Source organism: Lytechinus variegatus, chromosome 10 (assembly GCF_018143015.1).
Source record: "Lytechinus variegatus isolate NC3 chromosome 10, Lvar_3.0, whole genome shotgun sequence".
Classification (NCBI taxonomy): domain Eukaryota; kingdom Metazoa; phylum Echinodermata; class Echinoidea; order Temnopleuroida; family Toxopneustidae; genus Lytechinus; species Lytechinus variegatus.
This window is the reverse complement of record NC_054749.1, coordinates 9,827,558-9,851,598: the sequence shown is the minus strand read 5'-3', so window position 1 is coordinate 9,851,598 and position 24,041 is coordinate 9,827,558. Positions and strand designations below refer to the sequence as shown.

The 24,041-nt window shown below is 37.3% G+C and overlaps 1 protein-coding gene across 2 annotated transcripts in view; it reads left to right on the top strand.

Annotated features, from left to right (window-relative positions):
* LOC121422870 (caspase recruitment domain-containing protein 9-like) overlaps positions 1-21,582 on the top strand; it is a 37,729-nt gene extending 16,147 nt beyond the window's left edge. For both annotated transcript variants that reach the window (XM_041618095.1, XM_041618096.1), the window contains exons 3-13: positions 6,359-6,520; positions 7,697-7,899; positions 8,635-8,739; positions 10,608-10,793; positions 11,431-11,592; positions 12,764-12,889; positions 13,958-14,122; positions 14,710-14,757; positions 15,621-16,114; positions 16,268-16,396; positions 20,426-21,582. In XM_041618095.1, coding sequence (XP_041474029.1) covers positions 6,359-6,520; positions 7,697-7,899; positions 8,635-8,739; positions 10,608-10,793; positions 11,431-11,592; positions 12,764-12,889; positions 13,958-14,122; positions 14,710-14,757; positions 15,621-16,114; positions 16,268-16,396; positions 20,426-20,537 — 1,892 coding nt within the window. In that variant the 3' untranslated portion in view covers positions 20,538-21,582. The remainder of the gene's footprint in view (positions 1-6,358; positions 6,521-7,696; positions 7,900-8,634; positions 8,740-10,607; positions 10,794-11,430; positions 11,593-12,763; positions 12,890-13,957; positions 14,123-14,709; positions 14,758-15,620; positions 16,115-16,267; positions 16,397-20,425) is intronic.
* Positions 21,583-24,041: the final 2,459 nt, after the last annotated feature.

Genomic DNA, 24,041 nt, shown 5'->3' with positions numbered 1-24,041 from the left:
CACTGCAAAAACTTCGGTGTTGATTTAACACCAGCCCGGAATCATATTATGTCCACACCAGAGAAGTGTTAAACAACACCGGTTTTTGGTATTAGTCTAACGCCAGATGGGTGTTTATAAAACACCAATTAGTATTAAAACAGCATCGGTTTGATTCCAAACTGGTGTTATTTCAATACTTCTCTGGTTTGGACAAATAGATTCCGGGCTGATGTTAAATCAACACCGAGGTTTTTGCAGTGTAGAATCTGCCTACACATATATATGATGATACACAGTACACAATATTCTTTCAAACGTCTGTTTATAGATTTTCATAGGTGGCTGCCAAATCCTGATTGACTTCAACGGCTTATATTAGCCTTAATTAAGTTGTAGTAACCTTCTTATGTGTATACATAGGCCTATCCCGCAAATTAGGCCACTTGTTTCTCGTGCACTTCAGATACCTGAAGAAGGCCCTAATATGGCCGAAAGCTTGTGATTAATCTTGATGAAATCATGGACCTACCACTAGGTCCATGATGAAATGAACCCCGGCTACGTCTCATATACCCTTTTTAGACAGGCTAAAATTTCCTTAACCCCGTACTATTGGTGGGGCTAAATGGCAATTTAGCCCCACCTATAGTACGGGGTTAAGCTTAGCCCACTTTCGTTTTACACAGCGTTTTTGCAAAGTGGGCTAACCCCACCTATAGTACGGGATTATTTGGCCCTGCAAAAAAGCAGGGTTATCCCACCAATTACGGTGCTAAGAGTAATAGTACGGGTTAAGATCGCATGTGTAAAACGAAAGTGGGCTAAGCTTAAATAGTACGGGGTTAAGGAAATTGCGAGTGAAGCACTTGTACTACGAATGATCGACAAAAACCACTAGTCCGGGGTTAGCGAGTTTCGTGTGTAAAAAGCAAGCATTCCTTATCCGGGGTTAGCAATAACCATTTGGCATGTGTGAAAAGGAAAAAAAATAGTACGGGGTTAAGGATAGTACGGGGTTAGCGATAGTCCGGGGTTAAGAAAATCCTGTGTAAAAAGGGCAATAGGTTATTCTAGCTGTATTTATAGCATCCTCTCTAGTATTAAGCGCTATATAAATGTTGCTTATTATTATTACATATATTGAAAGAAAGGGGTGAAGAGAACAATGGTAGGTATCTTTATCCATTTCTTTCACAATATTTGAAATAAAAGTTGCCAAAGCTGTTGTACATGTATAATTTCACACATTTTATGCATGTATATGTGTGTGAAGTTATACATGTACACCAGCTTTGGCAACTCTTTTATTTAAATATTGTGTGAAAGAAATAGATGAAGAGAACAATGGTATAGGCGTAGCTTAAATCAAGGTATGGATGAAGAGAACAATGGTTCTCTTCATCCATTTCTTTACAATATTTAAATAATTAGAGGAGTTGCCAAAAGCTGTTGTACATGTATAACTTTACACATTTATATATATATATATATATATATATATATATATGTATATATATATATATATATATATATATATATATATATATATATATATATATATATATATATATATATATATATATATATATTATATATATATATATATATACATATATATATATATATATACATGTATATATATATATATTGCACAAAAGTGAGACATGCGTTATTCAGTTAAAATGAAGATAATTCATCTCACATTGGTAGCTTGATAAAAGTGAGGATATTGTTACGCATACTCTCGATATCATTTGGATCCTGTTTCCGCGAGTTCACTCCACGAATAAACTTGCGCTTTAAAATCATACTCAGAATTCGAATGAGTCGAACCACGGAACAAACAATTCCCGGTCCAATGTCTAATTGTTATGTCATGACGGTCTGCCGTGTTGCACTTTATTTTATTTTGCGAATAGAAAGTAGGCATTAACAATCGGTCAACGTTCCCCATTTTAAAGAAAAGCTTAGATGTTATTTTTACAGTCACATCGATCGAAAATGAAGTTCATGAGCTTCCTGATTTGCAGATGCAACTGTGCCATTTCAAAGCAAGGTGAAACGACGGGAAAGTCCCTAACGCCTGTATCAACCCATTATCATTGGGTTTTATTTACTTTATTGTTAACAATATTCTATACTCTATATGCGTTCCGAAAACGAGATTCGGAAATGCACACATGCGTAAAAGATAAACATTTGTAGAGAGAACAGGAATACGTCTGTATCTTTATCTAGGGTGCTACTGTAAGTTGAAAAGCAAGGGGGGGGGCGGATAAGACGATCAGAAAGTTTACACAATCATTCATGGACGCGTCGCAGACCTCCACTTTTTAAAGTCAACATCTACCATCCTTTTTTTAAAACTCGTTAAATGTCGTTATCAACTACACATACTAATAAACAGAAATCACAGACCCCCTCCCCCCACACACACACTCACACATACACACGTACACACTTCCCGTGGCATCGCTTATGAGCTTCACAGATGGTGCCATGTCATTTGATCCGGCGACAATTGCTCTGCCCTTAATTCCACGCATCAATCGAATGACCAACTTCATTAAAGTCACCGCCCCCCAATTACGCATTTTCTTCCGATTGACATTTCATCCGATTTCATATAAATTATGCAAATGGTCTAGGCAAACGGGAAAAAAATCGTAGTTGATCCTAACCAAACAAGAAGAAAATTATATAGGCCTGCTCATGAATATGTCTAATAATAATAAATAATAATAGGCATTTATATAGCGCCATCTATCTAGAAATATTCTATTCCGAGGCGCGTTGTTATTATTATTATTACCCCGGCTTTAGCTCGAGCTGCCTGTCAGCGCTCATGCATTCAAGAAATTAATCCTGCCGGGTACCCATTCACCTCACCTGGGTCGAGTGCAGCACAACGTGGATAAATTTCTTGCTGAAGGAAATTACGCCATGGCCAGGATTCGAACCCACGACCCTCTGTTTCAAAGTCAGAAGACTTATCCACTGGGCCACAACGCTATGTCTCGCTAACATTATTATTGCATTAATAGATATTCTGATCAGAAACTGTATCTAGATGTTGGTTTCACACGAAGGGCTTATAGTGACGTCAGAAATCTGAACTATCACGTCATTACATGCCTTCTTAACCAACATGGAAAACACTTTTACGACCTTGATAAGTGTTTATTCTTTCTGTTGAGTCCTTTTCATCATGACGTCAAAAGAGTCCTTTTCATCATGACGTCAAATTCGGATTCACGAATAATCAAACTTTTGACCTCGGTAACTATATTGTGGAAAATAGTCATTCGCGCTCATATACGACAGCTATCTATGTTTAAACAACACCCTTACAATGCCAAACAGTAATGTGTTTATATAGGCATAAACGTTTTCGCTCCGGTGGAATTATACTTGAGTTTAGACATAAATGGGTCTTTAATTGTGTTGCAGTGTAAACACGATGGAAAGTACAAAGGGCTTGTAGTAGTATTTTGAACTTCTTTATCTGCCATCTGTACAATTATTACATGCAACATGTTTAGAACTTTCACATTAGACCAGATTGCTATCAAAATGATATAAAATGTAAAAAAGACGAATGTTTGTTGTGGATTTTGATGATGATGATGATTTCGATGGTAATGGTGATGATGATGATAGCATTGATGACAATATTGGTCCTATAATCGCGAACACTTCTTCAGCCGCTGCTTCTGCTACTATTACTATATATATATATCACTACTGATAATACTCCCCGTTCTTACAATATACTACAATTGAAAAAAATTAAACAACCAAAAATATACACTATTAACCTAATCTCAAATAAAACAGGTAAAGGAAAAAACAGAGTTGCATATAGGACTTATTAACACCGGGCACCGGGATGATTAGAAGAAGAAGTAGAAGAAGAATGGAGAGGAAGAAGAAGAGGAGGAGGAGGAGGAGGAGGAGGACGGAGGAACAAGAAAAATTTAAAAGAGAAAAAAAACCTTGTGCAAAGAAATGACGGAGGGGTTCTTGTTGTGATATGTCACGTAGCATGTTCAAATTCGAGACGATTTGTTTTCAGAATAGTATTTAAAATGAGTCATGGTCTTATCTCCGAAACTACCGTCAAATATATTAGCAGTTTTTTAAATCCACCACACTGCAAAAAATTGGGCAGAATTCGCCGTCACGAGGATAATTATGTGTCCAATCAATTGGGGGCAGTATTTTACCCAATGCGAGAAGCATATTGTCTAGTAAGGTTTAAGAATAAGCAGCAATTACTTTTAGAACATGTAGAATGAGCGAAATTTTCATCACACTGGATTAATAAAACTACCCAAAAGAAATGCCCAATGTTGGTTGGACACATATATTACCTTCATGCAGCAGTTTTACCCAATATGTTTTTAGAGTGTACAAAGCAACAGAATGCTTTCTTTGTTGCTCATTGCCACTTTGCTCACGGCTCGGCTCTCTTTTACAAAAAAAGGCAAAAAAAATATTGTTTCTGTGGCCTCACCTGACTGCTTCATGTCTTCAGCAGTACAATGCTGTTGATAGTTTCTTTCTTTCCAATTTCGTTCAGTCAACTTCCTCTTTATGGGACAACCTTGCACCCCACCCCTCTTCCGTCCAGATGGCATCGTATATCTCCCATAATCGATATCATTATTACAATTGAAACAAAAATCATTGAAACAACTGGATGTTAGCACATCAAAAGATGTCTTTTTATTTGTACTTCTATTTTTTCCAATTTCATTGCACGTGCATTATATTTGGCCTTGCAAAAAAGGAAATAAAAAAGAAAACCCGAGGTGACCAGAAAAGGTAAGGCTAGTATTAAAATAAGGTCTCTCTATTTGTAGATATATGTTACTCTCAATAATTACATATGATAGTAGAACTGATAAACTGAGCACACAGACACACACACACAAAGACAAGATTTTCCAGATAAATAAGACCCCCCCCATCTCACCTAAAACAAGAAATTGTTATCATATTTAAAGCGTGCATAAAAATTTTCTATAAAGTAACGACCAATTTATTGTATTGAGTATACACACAAAATAAACAAGTAGCCGTGAGAATGATCAGGAAATATGGGATAGAAGGAAAGGATAAGGTAAAGAAGAAATAAAGAGAAAGGAGAGGAAGAGAAATTACAAGTTTTAGAAGTCAATTAAGTACACAATCCTCCACCACCCACCCTCACACACCTCACTCACACGTAGACTCACTTTTGATTTGACATAATAGGTAAATGGAGAAAGATCTTTCAGATCTCAAACGAAATGAAGAATTAAGATTTCGTTACAATTCACAATTACTAACTATTATTTCTACTTATAAAGACTTTGAAACGTGATACTATTACTTGACAACTTTGACAACTTCAACTACTATATATAAAGCTACTGCAATGCTGCTAGTTCTACTATATTCACTGGTGGATCGGGGGGGGGGGGGGTTGAGACTCACAATTAAAATTTGCAATGTAAATATGCCATTAAAACATCAGTATGCCCCTCCTCCCTTTAGAAAGTGAGGACCTTTCTTTTATTTTTTGCTTGTCAAATTTTCCTCGGGAATTTGTGCCTCCCTTTGGGTCCGCCCCTGACTACACTGCTTCCACTGTTATCCTAGTTCATGACCGTAGAAAGCATTTTTTTTCCTAAGGGGACAAGCATGGCCATGGGAAGCCACTTGGAATTCTGGTCGGTATGCTAAATAGCAGAGATGTAACCAAACTCACCTCCGACTTGTAGCGAAATCTTTCTATTTTTTTGTGTTAAAATCTGGTGACCAAAATGACCTTCATTTTAGTGAAACCTTTTTTTGCTTGTCGAATTTAAACCAGCACCCCCTGTTAAATATAGTTCCCAGTGCATTTGAAACAAGACGAATAAAAAATGAGCAAACCCGAAAGCGAGGGAGCTTTTAATGGGTGCTTATGCATTTTCTAGGTTGGTTGGGGGGGGGGGGACTGTCCCCTCACTCCTCCGTTGTGTATGGCCATGGTAGTACTTGATAAGGCTTTTCTGATATTTACAGGTTTTTCTTTTGTTATGTCTTCTAATCACTAATATAGGATTTAATTTTGTTTTACTGTTTTATATTATTATTATAATTGTTTTTACATTAATAAATTGACCCCTACTTTTATTTGATCCGACATGCAAATTCTTTATATACCTTCGGTGGCGTTTGTATGTCTCTATCCATCGCAGATGTGCAGATGACCTTAATCATCATAGTTGAAAATCGGCTTTTACTGTTAATAGGCCTATGTTGAACATACAACAAACTCTTCCGAGAAGCCTTTTAACAACCAATTAACCTCCTGATTGTACTTTCAATTTTGATATTCCACCAGGTCAGTTTCTGGATATTGTGCGGTTACGAGGTCCCGATGCCTACAAACTTCTCCTAGAATGCCTGGAAGCTGATCACCCGGAAGTATATAAGAGCATCACCGGCAATGAACCGGAACCGAAAGCATGGACAATCGGACTCAGCAAAACCTGCTCGTGCGAATGTGAGATGTTTCCTTCCTTATAGAAACGATGACGTCAGTTGCCATGGTGTCATGGCGGCCTATTTCTAAACAAATGAGCCTGCCGAATGAAGGCGTGCATGTCTTTCTCCTAGGAGAAAATGACTGCTATCGGAATTTAATCGCTGGCAACCTATTTCTCAGACGAGCCAAAGTCATACAAATGTGTACAGACGATCGTCAGCTACGACTCTGTTTAGAACCAGCCCGCCATGACAACATGGCAACTGACGTAACACTTCGGTACTCTATTTCAGTCTATGGCATAAAATCATTTTTGTCAATGACCATACACCACATTCGATTGTAGGCCAATAAAAAGGTTGATTATGATAAGACTCCTGTGAAAGTCATTATTATCCAAGTAGTTTATTATTAGAAATTAATCTATATTATTATCGTTACAATTATTGGTATAATTATTACTTTTATCATTATTATTATAATTATTGTTATAATTTTTACTTTTATAATTATTGTTATTATTATCAATATTATTACCATCATTATCATGATCATTATTATTATCATAATTATCATATCATCATGATTAATGTCATTATTTCATGATGTTTACCCACCTGGGTAGTATGTTATCATAATAGCAACTTTCATGCTTTTTGGGCCCAGGAAGAATTCGCTGGGCCCAAATCAGGGATTTGTTCCCCCCCCAAAAAAAAAAGAAGAAAAGAAAGAATAGTTTTTTCGATCAGTGTAGGAATCAGGGGTTGTTGACCGTTTTTGCAATAAAAGCATGCCATCTTCATCGAGTCTCCTCGACAACCAGGAAGACAAGGTCCAGCTTTTTGTATTCTTCCAATATATATGACCATTGAATCTCCAAATCCTTTGAGACTTGAAAAGGTAACAGCAGTTGTAAACCCTCTTCTACAATAATGATCGAATAAGGAACATCACTAGTTGTTCATTTCTAGACAGTTTAGCAAAGTAAAAATGTTGTGATCGCATTACCAACATAATCTGACACTTTGAGGGGGGGGGGGGGTCTTAACCTAAGAAAGCATGAATGCTAGTAGGCAAGCAGGGGGCTTCCATAAATCACTGTCCAATCTGGACTGCAATTAACATTGATAGGGACTAACAGAGTGCATTGTACACAATGTGTCTGACTGCTTCATCTCCCTTCCTTTCTCCCAGGCCATGAGGATAAGATCTCACTAGATCTGATGGATGCCTACAAGAAAGAGAAGCAACAGAATATTTCCCGGAAGAAGGAGTTGGAGAAGCTGGCCAAGTCCGTCGACAAGGTCCGCGAGGAGAAACTAAAGCTGAAGCATGAGAATGAAACCATGAAGAAGAAACTCGACGTCCTGCAGTCAGAAACACGGGACAGACACAAAGTAAGATATTCCAGTGAAATTAAGTGAAAAAATCCGTATTTTATTCTCCGAAATAGAAATCCTCCGAAAATTCATTTTGCCCAATCGATTGTGAGCCTGGCAGCCACTGTGCAGCGCCAGATCGACATTGCTCTATCCCATATATCGTCGAACGCCAAATAGGGAAGCAGTAACTTTTCGGTCTGACGCGACCGGTATTGAGCAGGGCTTGAACTTCCGACCTCTCGGTTCTGAGAATTAAGGACGTTCTTATGGTGGCCCTGAAGGGACATCGCAAATAGACCAAATCACGAATAAATGCGACGAAATTCACGATGTCTCCTATTCCGTCATGAATTTCTTCACGAATTTGACGACGAAATTCACGACATCGTGAATTTCGTTGCCAATTTCGTCGCGAATTATTAAGATCGAAATTCATGGTGTCGCGAATTTTGCCGTGAGTTTGTTTTGCTTGTTTTGTTCAGCTCCGAAGATTAAGGTTCCATCTCTGGTCGAGTCATGCCAAAGTCTTTAAAAATTGGAATCGTATGCATTCTAGCAAGACACTCGGAATCTTAGATAGGAGGATGTTATTGTGATACGCATGCAGGTTTCGCTTAAAGTGAACTTTTAAAAGTTGAAGATTACTACCTATTATAACACAAAGTCATCACAATTGCCCCCTCCATGCTATCACCGCTTTTGTTGATATGATAATCATCATCTAATTTACCAATGCTCTATTTTATGTAGTTAGAGGAGGACATTCAATGGAAGCGACTTCAGATTTGTGATCTTCAAGCCAAAGCTTACGAAACACAGACGCAGTTGATGGCAGCCAATGACAAGCTCAGAAAGGTGAATGTTTTGCCGTTAATCCCTCGGCACCCTACCGTGCATAATAATCGACGCACGATTCTCAAACGACCTGATTTTGCACTAGCTGCAATAAAGCTGATAATATTGTTTGCTTTCATCTTGTGTTTTACGATAGACTTTTAATTTGCTTTTGATAAAAAAATACTTCCATTTAGATATTAGTATTAGAATCATAAGTGGGCCACCAAAAGATGTGCTATACAATTATTATTTCTCTTTTTATTTTACAAATAAAGTGTTGCAAGTCATTCAGTCCACTAAGAATTCGATGTCAGTGTCTCCTTTTTTTAATTACCTGCACTTTTATCATGACCAATGGCTTGATTTATCAAAAGCAACTTGCGGGTACAAAAAGTACGAGAATGACGTCCTGGCAAAAACAAACAAGGGTTGAACATTCCTCGGATTTTCAGGCCAAAAAAGTGCTACTTGATCCTGATTTTCATGATGTATGATCTTATGATTTTAGAGTTGCTCTGTAGTTTGAAGAAAAAAAAACACAGTTTAAAATGTTGGCTATGTAAGTGCAACTGCCGCCACTGTCTGAAAAACGGCGAATATATCTCGCTTCGGATATTCAAGCGAGACGATAACAGAGTAGTGACATCGGAAGTAATAATAATATAATAATAATGTATTTCTTATATAGCGCATTTCAGACCTGACAGGACTCTCAATGCACTTTACAAAAAAAAAACAATATAAGGAATTACTTAGAATAACAATTGGCAACATCAACATTAATCAGTTACATACATGTATGGCATAAGTATTTGGAAAGGCCTAGTTGAATGCTTCATTAAAAAGAAATGTTTTAAGTTGTGATTTGAAAAGTCCAGGATTATTTTGTGATCGGAGAGTACTGGGGAGGGAATTCCAAAGGGTTGGGGCACTGTAGGAGAAGGATCTTTCGCCATGCGTCTTAGTCTGGGTACTTGAAGGAGTAGTTGAGTTGATTGTAGGAGCTATAAACTGGGTAAATCTTACAGTGAAATAAGGTGGTTGTCTTTCAATCAACAAATAACTATACTTTCGGAATTTTGACCAAACTTGCTCCCATTTTCTCCAACTTTGATTATCATGATAATGGATAGTGACAACCAAAGAATGCCGACAATCTAAAAAACGAAAATTTTAAATCAACAATTGAAAGGTTATCGGAGTGACAACCTTTTCCAGGTGTTATATCCAACCTTGCATTAAGGTGAATCAAATAATTCAAAATGCACTTGAACATTATTTTGGAAAAGGTTATCACTACTCAATCCTTTCAAAATGACTAGACATTTCAGTTTTCGAGTGAAGTATACATTTCTTATGATAGGGGCTACCAAAAAGTAGTTGGATACATGTGAAAAATGCCCTCATCAAAGAGTGTAAACTCGTCATAAGCTAAGGGTGCGAGATTGACTAATAGGGAGCTACTTTATTAAGGGATACGTGGAGCGTTGTGGCCCAGTGGATAAGTCTCCAGACTTTTAAAGAGAGGGTCGTGATTTCGAATACCAGCCATGACGTAATTTTCTTTAGCAAGATATTGCTATCATGTGCTGCTCTCTGACACAGGAATTTATTCCTCAAGTTGAAACACACTGGGAGTAACAGCTGCTCTGCTAAAGCCAGGATATGTTGCATTATTTTATATGAGAAAATACTTTCATTTTAATGCTGATTATTATTATCATTATTATAAATATTATTTTTCTTATTATTAGTAGTATTATCATTATTATAACTATTAATTTTCTTATTATTATTATAACTGTTATTATTATTCATTAGTTTATTATCTATCTATTCATTTATCTTTCTATATATATTCAATTTATCTATTTATTTGGGGTTAGGTGAATCTGGAAAATAATGCACTGGAGAACAAAGTTCGGGAGGCCAACACCAAGCTGCGTCTTCAACGCAAGAAGTCCACAAGGTTGGAGCAGGAGAGATCGACAGACAGACTGAAAGATGGCGACACATTGAGGGCGCTTGTCGAACATCTCCAGGAACTTGGCCTCGGTCGTAAAAAGATAGAGGTAAAGGTTTTATATTGAGGTACATGTCTAACAGATACTTGCCATGGAATTCGTTTATATTAATCCGTCATAGAATCGTCATGATTGATAGATGAAATCATGATAAATATTTATAAATGCGATATGTATCTTGGTCCAAAATCCTTCCAATCGACCCAAATCTTACAGGACTTCAACCAATAGTTACATACGCAATCACTCACACACACGCACGCACACAAACACCCTCCCTCTCAAAACTCTCATACAACCTCACCTGCAAACACACAGACCATGCACACGCGTGCTGCGCATAATTACTACAATGTCTCATTAGTAATGACCTAACCATCGGATGAACTTGATTTTTTATCAGTGCTATGGCTGTAGGTCTTAACCTTTTTTTGTTGTTTCAAATTGATGCCTCAAATTACCAAATTATTTCATTTTGATTATTGGGGCTTATGACAAATGTATCCTATTTAATCACATTAAGATTATTCACTTCATCTATTTGACTTATCTGTACCCCTCTGTACTAATTCGATGCAAATGCATTGAAGTTACGACACCAGGTGCTTTAACATTTTTTACTATGATGCTATTTTTTTTCATTGCTTATATTAGCCAAACTAGCATTTTCTTCTCTTGTATCCAGGATTCTTACGTACCGCCCATTGAGAACGACTTACATGATCAGACAAAACTAGAAATAATAATGGCCGATAAACAGGAGGCCGTGACGAAGTGCGAAGAGGCCGTCAATGAGCTAGTCAAGGTCCGCAAACAACTATACGAGGTCCAGGAGGCCAAAAATAAGGTACGGAATACCCATGGTGCACTTTCAATCATTTTGGAAGTACCCGCAATCTACCCATAATTAACCAGAAAATTTGTTTCACAAGGCGACTACCTAATGGCTCCGTCCAAATGAAAAGGGGTTCTTAGTTCTATGCTTATCCTGTTTTCAGAACTTTCAAAGGTTCCCTAATGAGTTCTAAATTACCATAAACAGCCAGTTTGGAACCGTTTTAAGACCTTCATCAAACCATTTAGAATTCGTGAGCACGTGAATTACCTTTTTGGGAAACCCTTTTCTCGAGGGTTCCTAATACGGGACAAAAGGGTTCCTTTACTAAGAGTGTGGTGCTGATTGTCCAAAGGTCCAGTCCACCATCTGAACTTTAAGTCACGAACCTGGACCATAACATCGAACCTATCATAATTAGCTTACAGGCACAGGGATTATGGCAGTGGGTCGTCTGTTCACCAAGATTTCATGGAGCGTTGGGAAAAAAACCCTGAAAAAAAGGTGTAACTTATTTTCTTACTCTTACGAATTTCATCGCTTAATCACTGATGAAATCACTGAATACTTCACCTAGTTTCAGAAATTACAAGAGGAGGAATTTCATCTGTTGATTGTTATGACAACAGAAGGAATATTTTGTAAGACAAACGGTAATTTTGTGAGACAAATGGTATTTTATATTTATGAGTGGTCACTGCATGGTCACAATTGAGAGCAGACATCTACACAGCGATTATTATAGTTTTCCAGCGTTACTTACTATTCATATCATGAAGCTGGGACAAGGTTTAGTTTCCCCGACCTCAAACTTGTGATCATTTCTTTAGTCGGCTGTTCAAATAGCTTACCAACTAAATGAACAATAAGTACAGATACATGCACACCGAATACCAATCGTGGCCCAGTCGGGTAAAATGATTCATTATAATAAAAAAGCTCGTTTTTTATATTTCAAAGTATCTGATCACACTAATTGTCCCTCTATATCTGGTAAACTAAACCGATTGCCAGAACATTTACTATGAATTTTGTCGCTCTTACAGTAATTTCGTGCGGTTTGCATGATTTGGGACACGTCAACCAGGTGCAGATTCGAGTTGACGAGGGCATAACAGATATCTTACTAAACATAACGTTAGTAAAGTAAACTGTAGGATACCTTGATTGTATATATTTCCAGCTCCAGGCAGAGAATGAAGAGTTGGACACCATAACAACCCTCCTGACTGAGGAGCGCGATATGGTCATGGATCGACTTGAGATGGCGCAAGAAGAATTAACTCAAGTCAGCTCAGAGCGGTCACGAGTATGTATAAACTATTCAGTCAGTCAAGCTTTCGCAAATCAGTTCAAAGTGATCACGAATGAGCATAAACTATTAACTTAATCAAGATGACACAAGTCACTCAGACTGGTCACTAGTAAACATAAACTATGAAGTCAGTATAGCTCTATTTGGTCAGATTACAAGATGGGTGTCTCATAAAGTTGTTAGTAAGTTGAGAACTACCAGAGACCATTTCTATCTAGATCTAAGGGGATGTTGCAAGAAAATATTTGAAATCAATTGGAAATATTCTGTTGCAAATTTACAATTGATAGATCACTTATTTTAACTGTAGGAAATCAGATTACTCTGCTTTTTTCAAGAAGCAAATGAGCAATCAATCGCAAATTAATTTCAAGACTTATAATTGATCTAGGGGCGAAAATTTCAAGTTTCTTGCAACGCTCCGTATATATATATATATCGCTATGTAGCTAGCTGACTTAGCCCCTAACGACAAGCGCAAATCGTTCGTAAAGCTATGCATGACTTTACGAACAACTTGATGGAACAGCAACCTCATCCCTAGGGTTCTCGCTCAAATCTACCAAATAACGATCACTTCCCTAGAAATGATTTTTGTTGCAACTTTTACTAGGATTGTGGTAGTTCTCTTTTGTTGTTCATTATCGCGTTGTCTTTAGATCTTGGTCTAGAGGTAAGACATTTTTAACTGTCCGTTGGTTGAATGATATGGGATTATGAACTTCATTGTGACATGGGTTATGCTATCTGGCAATTTTCACTATTCCGAACTAAAGATGTATACTTACTGGAATAGTTCGGACTAATGTCAATTACCAGATACTGTACATAGCCTATGTCTTAGTGCAGTTATGATCATCATTCGATATCTTCGGCACACTATTACTCAATCAAACTATTTGGGACTTACAACGTCAATAACTCATGGAATTTGGTGTCACATATCGGTATCTGCATTACAGAACTATCCAGAGTGTTCCCCAATTGTATAGGAACAACATCGAAGATTTGACAGTTCGATGCTCTGGGGTAACTATGGTATCTTTGACATTGAACCCACAGGCAATTACGGAGCGAAATAGGGCATTCGAAGAAACAGCTTTGTCCATGCTGGAACGTGATGATCTTGTCAAGAAACTGAACAACGAGAGGCAATCGTACCTCAATCAGACACGCAAAATTTTTGATCTCAAAAGTTATGTTCAGCGACTTAAAAGAGAAAAAAGGGTAAGAAAACAGACATCCTACGACTCTTTCATGATTTCTATTTTTCATGAAAGGTTGATGAGGTAAAGAGATTTCGATTCACATTTACATTTTATTCATTTCTGTTCAGCAAAATACAACCAAAGCAACAATACACAGTTAAATTGTATTACATTTTAAAAATGTTAGAAAGGAGAAAGGATAAACAGGGACTGTGGTGAACTCCATTGATTTTGGCTACATAAAAAGTAAATGAAATAGAACCGAGGGGCTTTCCAAGAAAAGCAAAACATGTATGAAAGAAATTGAACTTAAGTAAACTTTATCGACAACCAGAATGGTATTAGTGGTTACTTTTCATCCGTTTTTAATTTCACTTAATGGTAAAAGATAAAAATAACAAATGGTTTTAGTGCCATGCCTTCGTAATGTAGGTGTTGCATGATTGATTCAGGTTAACATTTGAAATACAATATCGTAATGAAGTTGATAAAAATCAATAAATTCCTAAAAGGCTTAGAAGACAGCATGCAAAGCATCTTTGAGGATTTTTTCTAACGAAGTGGTAGCTATTTAGTATTAATGATTATTAATCCTTTTTTTTTCAGTTGCTCCTCCAAGATCGTTCGCCATCGTTGATATCTTCTGGAAGCATGGTGCGTAATTTTATTATGTCGTAATAATATGATTATTTATTTCTTGAACCTCGTCGCCTTTAATTAGATAAAGAGATGAACATTCGAAGCAATCAAAAAAAATTTGGGCTTTTTCCAATATTGGGAGATCGCGTTAATTGATCCGTGTCTCCCGATCATTCAAGGAAACATCCTACACTCTTGGAGAAAAAAAAGCGGGGATTAGAAACTTGCTTTGTCCCGGGTTCAGAACATTCCTTAGTTTACAACGTTCTATAACGAACCATTTTACAGTTTTTTTTATAAAACTTATGAGGTTCTTGAAGGTTTGAAGAACCTGTAAACCTCATTGGTTGTAGGGCTCTTCTCACCATCAAGAACAACAAAGTTTGTTTTAAGAACCTCACAGAATTCCTTGTATAACTATATACTGACTTACCCAGGTGACTTAAATGGGTACCGTTTGGTACTAAGAGTTACAATTAAATCATCTTGAAATTATAAAGGTATATAATTTTGGCCAAATCATCATTAACGTTGAAACTTCTTCTTTCCACTATGTGGTGTCAGATAATTCGTTTCCTTGATAGCTCTGTTCCAGACCACCCTATCATTATCACTAATGAGGTTATTTGGACACTTTTGGTCTCCTTTGATCATGTTGATGGTCTGCCATGGTTTGCGAAGTATTTCATATTGATATCTCCCAACAACTGTGAAATTCAGTATTGTTTGGTGCCAATGGGTCTCTCCTATCCTAGCCACATGACCATACCATCTCTGTCTACTCTCTTTTCATGAAGTGGAGCTTCATTTGCATGACAGGGCATTGACTTGTGTAATATAAGCAATATACTTTTTTTAATTATAAACCTTTAACTCAGGACGGATCAAATGACTCGAAGAGAAGTTCGGGTGTTACTGAAGTCAGTTCCATTGAGGATGGAAACACGGCGACATCGTCAAGCGATACCGCCAAACTAACTACCACGACAACCGCGACAGAAGGCTCATCTCCCGCGCATCTTGAGAGTAAACGTTCAATTTCCGTCAACGACAGACAGTACAGTGTGGATTACGACAGTGATTTGGCGGATTACGAATACCCAGTCGGCCCAATAAAGCGCAATCGATCCCTGCCTGTGTCGGAGATCCCAGTTGCCTTGCGAGGGCGGAGGTCGAGCAATGCAACGACAAGCGACAGGCAAGCGGAACTGGCCAGTCGGTTACAGACACAGGAGGAGAAAGACTCGGGCATTGCGTCCAGTGTCGACAAGTTGAATGAAAGCACCGAAGGCATTTTAGACTCACTCCCCTGTGATGTCGGAGGAGAGAAAGTTGAGACACTGTGGTCAGACTTTGACTACACCCCGACGAAGTAAGTTTTTCAAAATCAACACCATTCTTCAAATTGGCAATGACTTAATTGCGTGTAATTTAGACTTTGCTAGCAAAAGAAACATTTCTACAACATGTTTGTTAATTTATTTTCTGAAAACATTTTTTCCGACTTTGTCACGTTTCTCGGCAGGGATGGTGTAGATAGGACGAGTGATGCAAAATCAGTAGAGAAGAGGTTAGTGAGGAGTGGTACGTCAGTAGACGTTAATCCGGGTTCTCTGAAGTGCAAAAATCGTGCTCCAGGACCTCGTCTAAGCAGGTATGTAGGAATCCTCCTTCCGTATCACAATCCCCCCCCGACAAGCCCCTCTCCATTCACCTTCCCTATCATAATTATCTCCCACACACCTTCTAAACCCCTTCCTATCACGATCAGCCCCCCCCCCCCTCTCCCACACACACACACCCTTCAGGCCCCCTTGTATCCGAGCCTTGTATATCACAATCATCCCTCACACTTAATTATACATACACTCACATAATCTCCTATAGCCCTGTCCTTAACACACTCATCGGTCACCCTTACACATACGCACATTTCCTAGTCCTATCCATATCGCAATCATCCCTCACTCACGCACATACACCCTGTGTACCCCGAAGCCGGTGTAGCGGCAGATACGGTTCTAGGAACACTATCTGCCGGCGGATCGTGCTCGAGGTCCGGCGGATTCATAACCAATTCCTCTTAAGCAGATACCATTCTTGCTATCGTTTCTCGATTTGCATACACACTGTACCAATTTCCTTCAAAATTATATAGGACCTACCATCTCTATTTATCTATTTTAATAGGAAAACAAATAATCAGGAATTAAGGAAATCAAACCGCGTCAACCCGGCATATATGGATCCGAGTAAAGAACGATATCTGCCGGCGGATATCGTATCCGCTGATGGAACCACATCTTCCGCTACTCCGGCCCCAATAACAATCATCCCTCACAATACACACGCACCCCCTAGCCCTATCACAATTATCGCTCACCTTTACACATACATTTCCTCGCCCTCTCCCCATCGCAATCATCCCTCTCATACGCAAACATACTCTCCTAGCCAGCTCTTTATCATAATCAATGGCGTACCGTGGGGGGGGGGGACAGCAAAATTTTTGAGTCACTCAGTGAGCGTGCAATTATAGAGACATATTAAGGACTGTGCCATTAAACGGATGTGTAATGTATCTTACTGATCAAATGATGCGAGCACGAAGCGCGAGCTGGAAATTATTGATATTCAGACCTAACAACGGACATAATAAACAATTTAAAAAATGCGTATTAGTTATTATTGACCCCAAACAGAGACAGTCCAAGGAATATTTTTAGGAATCAAATAAGAAAATACATATCTCACCATACTCATCTAACTTGAGTGCCAAGCGCTTGCTGATTTTTTTTAGAAAACGTGAAACACTTTTTATATTCACTGTAATCATGATATAAATACGCATCTCAGTAATCAAATATTGCGAGTGCGAAGTGCGAGCTGAAAATTAAGGAAATTTATACCTAAATTAAGGCTTGTTTGTAGGAATTTACGAAGACCATACGTATTTCACTAACCAAAAGGATGCGAGCGCGAAGCGCGAGCTGAAAATTTTTGATATTTAGATTAGAAAGAGACATTCATTTTTAAGGACTGATTTTAGGAATTCATGAAGGGCAGACATACCTCATCAATCCACTAATTCGAACGTAAGCACGGTCAAGACTTTTTTATATGCAGACCTTAAAATGGGGCAATCACTTTAAGCAGTCATAATGTCACTACATAAAACAATAATAACTCAAAGTGCGATGAAAGATACATGTATTTGGTGCATATTGTCTTGAAAACAGGACGTTTTAGTGCAAAATGATTACTAGTATATACAGTGGCGTAACTACGGGGGCATGGGGGCACGTGCCCTCCCCCCCCCCCCCATCGGCTGGCCAAAAAAACGGGGAAAAGGAGAAAAAGAGGGAGAAAGGAAGAGAAACGTAGTGGGAAGGAAGAGATTATCAATTTTAGATTAATAATATGTTATATTACTGTATATTACATAAATAAACTTTTTTAGTCATTAATTTACGAAACTTGCTCAGGCCTAATGTCTTCATAAATCTTTGAGCTACCATTGTCTGTTTGACTAGATATAATAGATCAAATATTTTTTTTCGGAATACTATAGTTTTCAAGTATATTTGAGAGACGCGACGTTGTCAAATCAAGTCAATATGCACCAAATATGTTTCCATGCACTTCGAGCTATTATTGTTTTATTTAGTGACATATACTTCTTTACATGACTACTTAAAGTGATCGCCCCATTTGAAGGTCTTAATAATGTATAAAACATATCCTGTCCGTTCTTACGTTTGCATTAAAGGATTGGTGAGATATGTTTGCTCTTCATGAATTCCTAAAATCAGTCCATAAATGTCCCTTTTTTTATCTGAATATCACAAATTTTTAGCTCGCGCTTCAAGCTCGCATCATTTGGTTAGTAAAATACGTATGGTCTTGGTGAATTCTTACAAACAAACCTTAGAATGCCCAATTCAGGTCTGAATTTTCTATATTTTCAGCTCGCGCTTCGCGCTCGCAATATTTGATTAGTGAGATGCTTATGTTAATCATGATTACAATGACAACAAGTCCTTCCTGTGTTTAGATATAATTCTAACAAAATCAGCAAGCGTTTGGCACTCGCATTAGATGAATATGGTGAGATATGTATATTCTTGATTGATTTCTAAAATATAGTCCTTAAAATGTCCCTGTTTGGGGTCAATATATAGACGAATTTCAGCTCGCGCTTCGCACTCGAATTGTTTGTTTAGCTAGAAAGGTACGTATCATGCTTATAATGTCGCTTCTTAGGTCTGAATATCAAAAATTTTCAGCTCGCGCTTTACGCTCGCATTATTAATCAGTGAGATATATATCCGTTTAATGGCACTGCATGTCCTTAAAATGTCTCTTTTAGTCCGTACACCTGGCTAGGTGACCCAAAATTTTTGATGGCGCCCCCCAATGCCGTGCCCACGGTACGCCACTGAGTATATATCTCGTTAAACGGACAATGCGAGTACAAGCATAATATACAAATAAGCCCTGAGCAAATATGTTTCACAAATGATTTATGAAAAAAATGTAATATAACAGAACATAATATAATATAACATTATACTTTACAATAATTTCTTCTTTCCCACTACGTTTCTTCCTCTTTTTCTCCCGTTTTTTTTTGGCCAGCCGATTTGGGGGAGGGCACGTGCCCCCCATGCCCCCCCGTAGTTACACCACTGATCATAATCATCCCTCACACATACACACACTCCAAGCTCCTTCCCTATCACAACCATCACTCACTTACCTTCCACCTACCGATCATATTCACCTCAACAAACCCTCACACCCACATCGCACACCCAAACCTATTCATACTCTTGATAATGGATAAAAGTTTTTTTTTTATAAAATAATTATTTTCAAATAGTACCAAAGAATATCAGGGACAAAAGAAGGGTGCCAAACGCAAGTTTTTGATCACGTTGCCCCGTTAACTTGTCTCCGTTAGTTCGCCCCCCTCCCCTCCCCATTGAATACATTAGTCCCGCCCCTGATCATCTAAAAGTGTTGGGGAGAGTTGCCAGTGTGTGTGAAACCACCTCTTTCTCTCTCTCTCTCTCCCTCTCTCACACTTTCTCACTTTCTCCCCTTACATTCCCAAATTAATTAGAGATATTAGTTACCAATATTTCTACATTTCCATTATAGTACACTCTTTCTCTATATCCCCTTCCATTGGCGGCGGAGCAGAGGATTATCTTTTGTGTTTGGGGGACGCACCCCAAACACAAAAGATAATCCTCTGCTCCGCCGCCAATGCCCCCTTCCCGTTATCTTTCTGTCTGTGTTTCCATTTCACTTGGTCCCAATGAGGAACGGGGTATCAGTTGACACTGTAGCGAATTTTCGCAAATACGACGCAGACACTTTCCACAACGCACCAATTGCTTTTAAAATGCAAGCCAATTCACAAAGTTGGTGGAACGGGATAGCAGATGGTCCGAAGATGTATGACGTTTGTCCAGATTCCAGGACGACACTACTGCTTTTTTTTAATTCGCCGTTTTTCGACAAAGGCTGTTTTGTCATTGGCTTGGAAAAAAAATTATCTGCGTTTTTGAAAACGTCTGCCTATCGGTTTCAAAAAACCCCAAAACCCCACTGTCTCAATACGGGCCTGAAATTTCTAGCTTTTCTTTGCCATAACTCTTAACTTATTTCCTTCCAGTTTTGAAATCAAACCATCGAATTACATGTCGGATGTCAATATCGATCGAAGGAGCAAGACATTGGGCAGTGACCCGGATGATACCGAACAGGTACTACTTCCGTCACATTGAGAAAATGAGGTTACATGATTAAAATGAACCAACCATTCAACATCTACAATCTCATTTTAGCCCTAATGGTGATGATACACATTTACAGTACTACATTATACATATATATGTATATATATATATATATATATATATATATATATATATATATATACAGTATCTCTCTAGGTCGCAGAAACGTACTCCAGTGCTCCGTAACACAAAGCATAACGATTGATCGTGAGCTTGATTTTAAGATTGATTGTGTCAATGCAATCAATTGTAAAAAAAAATTGCACCCTTAAAGTGTACAAATGAGCGAAAAACTGCACTAATTAACAACCTTTTGGGTGCTGTTATTGTATCAACCCTTAGGGTTCAAATTTGAACCCCTATTTCTTAGTGTGATATGGTAGTAGCAAAAAATGTAAACATTAGCTCAAATTATGCGAGCTGATAAGGATTTCTACAATTCAGTCTTGCACATTATTGCTTACATTATTATAGAAACTTTTTTACACTTTACAAAATGGTGGGCTTTTGTTTGTGTTTAATGTACGTCCTAATATAATTATGCACATCATTACTTTTCCCCATGTCTTCAACCCCTCCTTAATACACCAAGTAAGAAGTATCGAATGAAATGAAATTACTTTATTCATTGTACTGCATAGTGTATGGGTTTTTCTCTACGAAGGAAACCCCAATTTGGTTGTAAAAATCCTCTCATTCCTTTAATCTAATTCCTAATCAATATTTAATTATTTAAAGGGGAATTCAACATTGGCCATAAATATTGTGTGTGAGAGGGGGGGGGGGAATAATTAAAACAGAATTGTGAAAGCTTGAAAAAAAAATCGAACAAGCATTCAGGAAGTTTGGGCAGTTTTAAAATTGAGAATCCTAAGACTAATAAATTCCAAATTGGCAACTGGGTAAGTGAATTATGACTAGTCATGCTAGCGGTAGGGACAACTTTCTCCATAGGTCATGTAGGGGAAGGCGGGGTAAGTTGAACATAGGGGGAAGTTGAGCCACCACCCTAGGCCAATAATGAATGAGTCAGACATTATGGTGGTGCCATGTATTGATGACCCATAGCATAACCCTTAACCCCACCACTTTGTTTCCAACTTTGAAACAAAAAGTGCATTTTTAGAGGGAAACATACAAATTTCAGCCAAAAAAGTAAAAAAGGGTGTAAAATAGATAAGTGCTTTTTACCCACACACGTCTTTAAATATATATATTTTTATATAGAAATAAGAACAATATTGTTAGTCCAGGTATGGATTCTCATTTTTGTCATAGTCTTTTACATGATGAATGCATGAGAAATGTGTGGATGTGAAAATAACGCAATAAGTTTGGACTGGGGTAATTTAAGCCAAATCAACATGGGGCAAGTTGAGCCATGGTAATTCTTATGGTGATGTATAATAAAAAAAAATATTAAAAATGTAAAAAGCCATTGATATGAAGGCAGAAAGGAGCAAATTCACATTAAAGTTCTTTTACTTTTAGAAAATGTATAGTATTTATAGAGAATTAGCAAGTGAAAAGACTTTAAATGAACAATTGACATCCTGGTTCTTCCTGCATACATATTGTATATAGTTTTTGTGGCTCAACTTACCCCAGACGGTGGCACAACTTACCCCACAGATGGGGCCAGTTGAGCCATTTGACATCGGTTTTTTCCAAGGTCATGATGACTTTTAGTGTGGGGGTAGAAAGTTATCTATAGGTGAAAAAGATTTCCAAAGAATCAAATTTAAAGGCAAGGTACTTATTTCTACAATATTACTAGTCATATCAATTCTAACATGCAAAATGCAAAAAGTGTCACAACTTACCCCGCCTTCCCCTACTTAATTATCAGGGTTTTGTGGTTTTCTCCTACCCTGGGGTAGTGATCATAATAACACTGGCAGCATATTGTTTTATGTCTTCTTGATTAAAAAAAAATTAAGAAGTAAAACTATAGAAAAACTAACATTTTAACCAACCTATATATTGAAGTAAATGGAAGAGCCGTCCTTACCTCAAATCATTATGAAATCACCAATGACACCAATTTGAAGTCCCCATACATGCCATGATTGTTATTACCATTTTTTTAACATTCGTACCTGTCTCATTGTCTGTCCGATATCGTTAAACTTTTATCTATCTACTTAATATCTGATTTTCCTTATTTATCTAAAAACAACTTTCACTTCGGGTTGGATTCTCCATTATGGATCCATTAAGTTATCACATCCCTTTCTCAAATGAAGTGAATAGTATATAATTGTTGAAGTTCATATTACGATAATGCACAATCATGCATTGATTTGTAATTTGATTCGTAGACTGGGAAACGATTCTGAATCAGGGCTGAAGATATCCAAACCCCAACCGTTATGGGTTTGCCAATTTTGAATGTACAGCCCCCGTAGATTTGATAATGAAATAATTGAGATAAAAACAGAGTTTGGTGTTTGACTCGATTTTCCGTAAATAAACAGATTTATTATCTTGTACCGTTTTGATATAATAACTATATTTATAATATGCTTTCCTCAGTTTGATTCTCATGTGGTACAGTAATATTTAAATCATGAGGGCTGTTACACTTAAATTCGTGCTTTGCTGTTGTAACTACCCTTGCAGCCATCTTACTTATTGTAAAACAGAAAATACAACTTAAATCGTTTATTTATGTATGATACGTTTGATGATTTATAAACAAAATTATTTGATCATTATCTTGATGTCAAATTTTAGATATGTATTTTCATGTCAGAATTTGTTTATGAAAAAATGTTGCAAAATCTTATAAATAAAATGATATGAAATAATCCTATCGTGTTATGTAAATTGATAAAGTATATACAGTTGTATCTAGCATATTCACAAACACGTTCTTGTTTGTATATATGTTTTAAATTAATAATGATTTTTAAAGTATTTCCATGTACATTTATATTTGAGAGTGGACTTTATACGATGTAATTTAAGGACATTAATTGTCTGTATTGTATATTTTTGTACTCAAATTATTCTACAATAAACATATAAGAATTGTCTATTTTTCAGTCTAAGCTTATTTCCCTACCACAACATTCTGCAAGTCAGTTTAAAAGCCCAAACCTATGTAACACTTCTGACAGTTTTTGTTATTTCCTGACTCTTATCAAAAGTATACTGCTGTTTGTGACACTGTTCATGTTCACCCGAACAAAAAGTTTATTTGTAAAGTTATATTCCAATTCCAGATTTTGCTTTAGGGAAACTCCTAAATTGAATCGGAAAAGGTTAAACAACAATCACAATTGCACATGGCTAGGGAAGCGTCACACTATATATTTCACATTCAAGTTAGGAAAAAAATATTGCAAATGATGCAGAGACATAGTGAGTGTTAGACGTCATCAGTTCCTTATTTGCATACCGTCAAGGGTGCACATTTCTGTTTTGTTCATTTTCCTAACCTTATAATTTCACATTCGTTTTTTTAATGTACCTTTTAATGTTCTATTT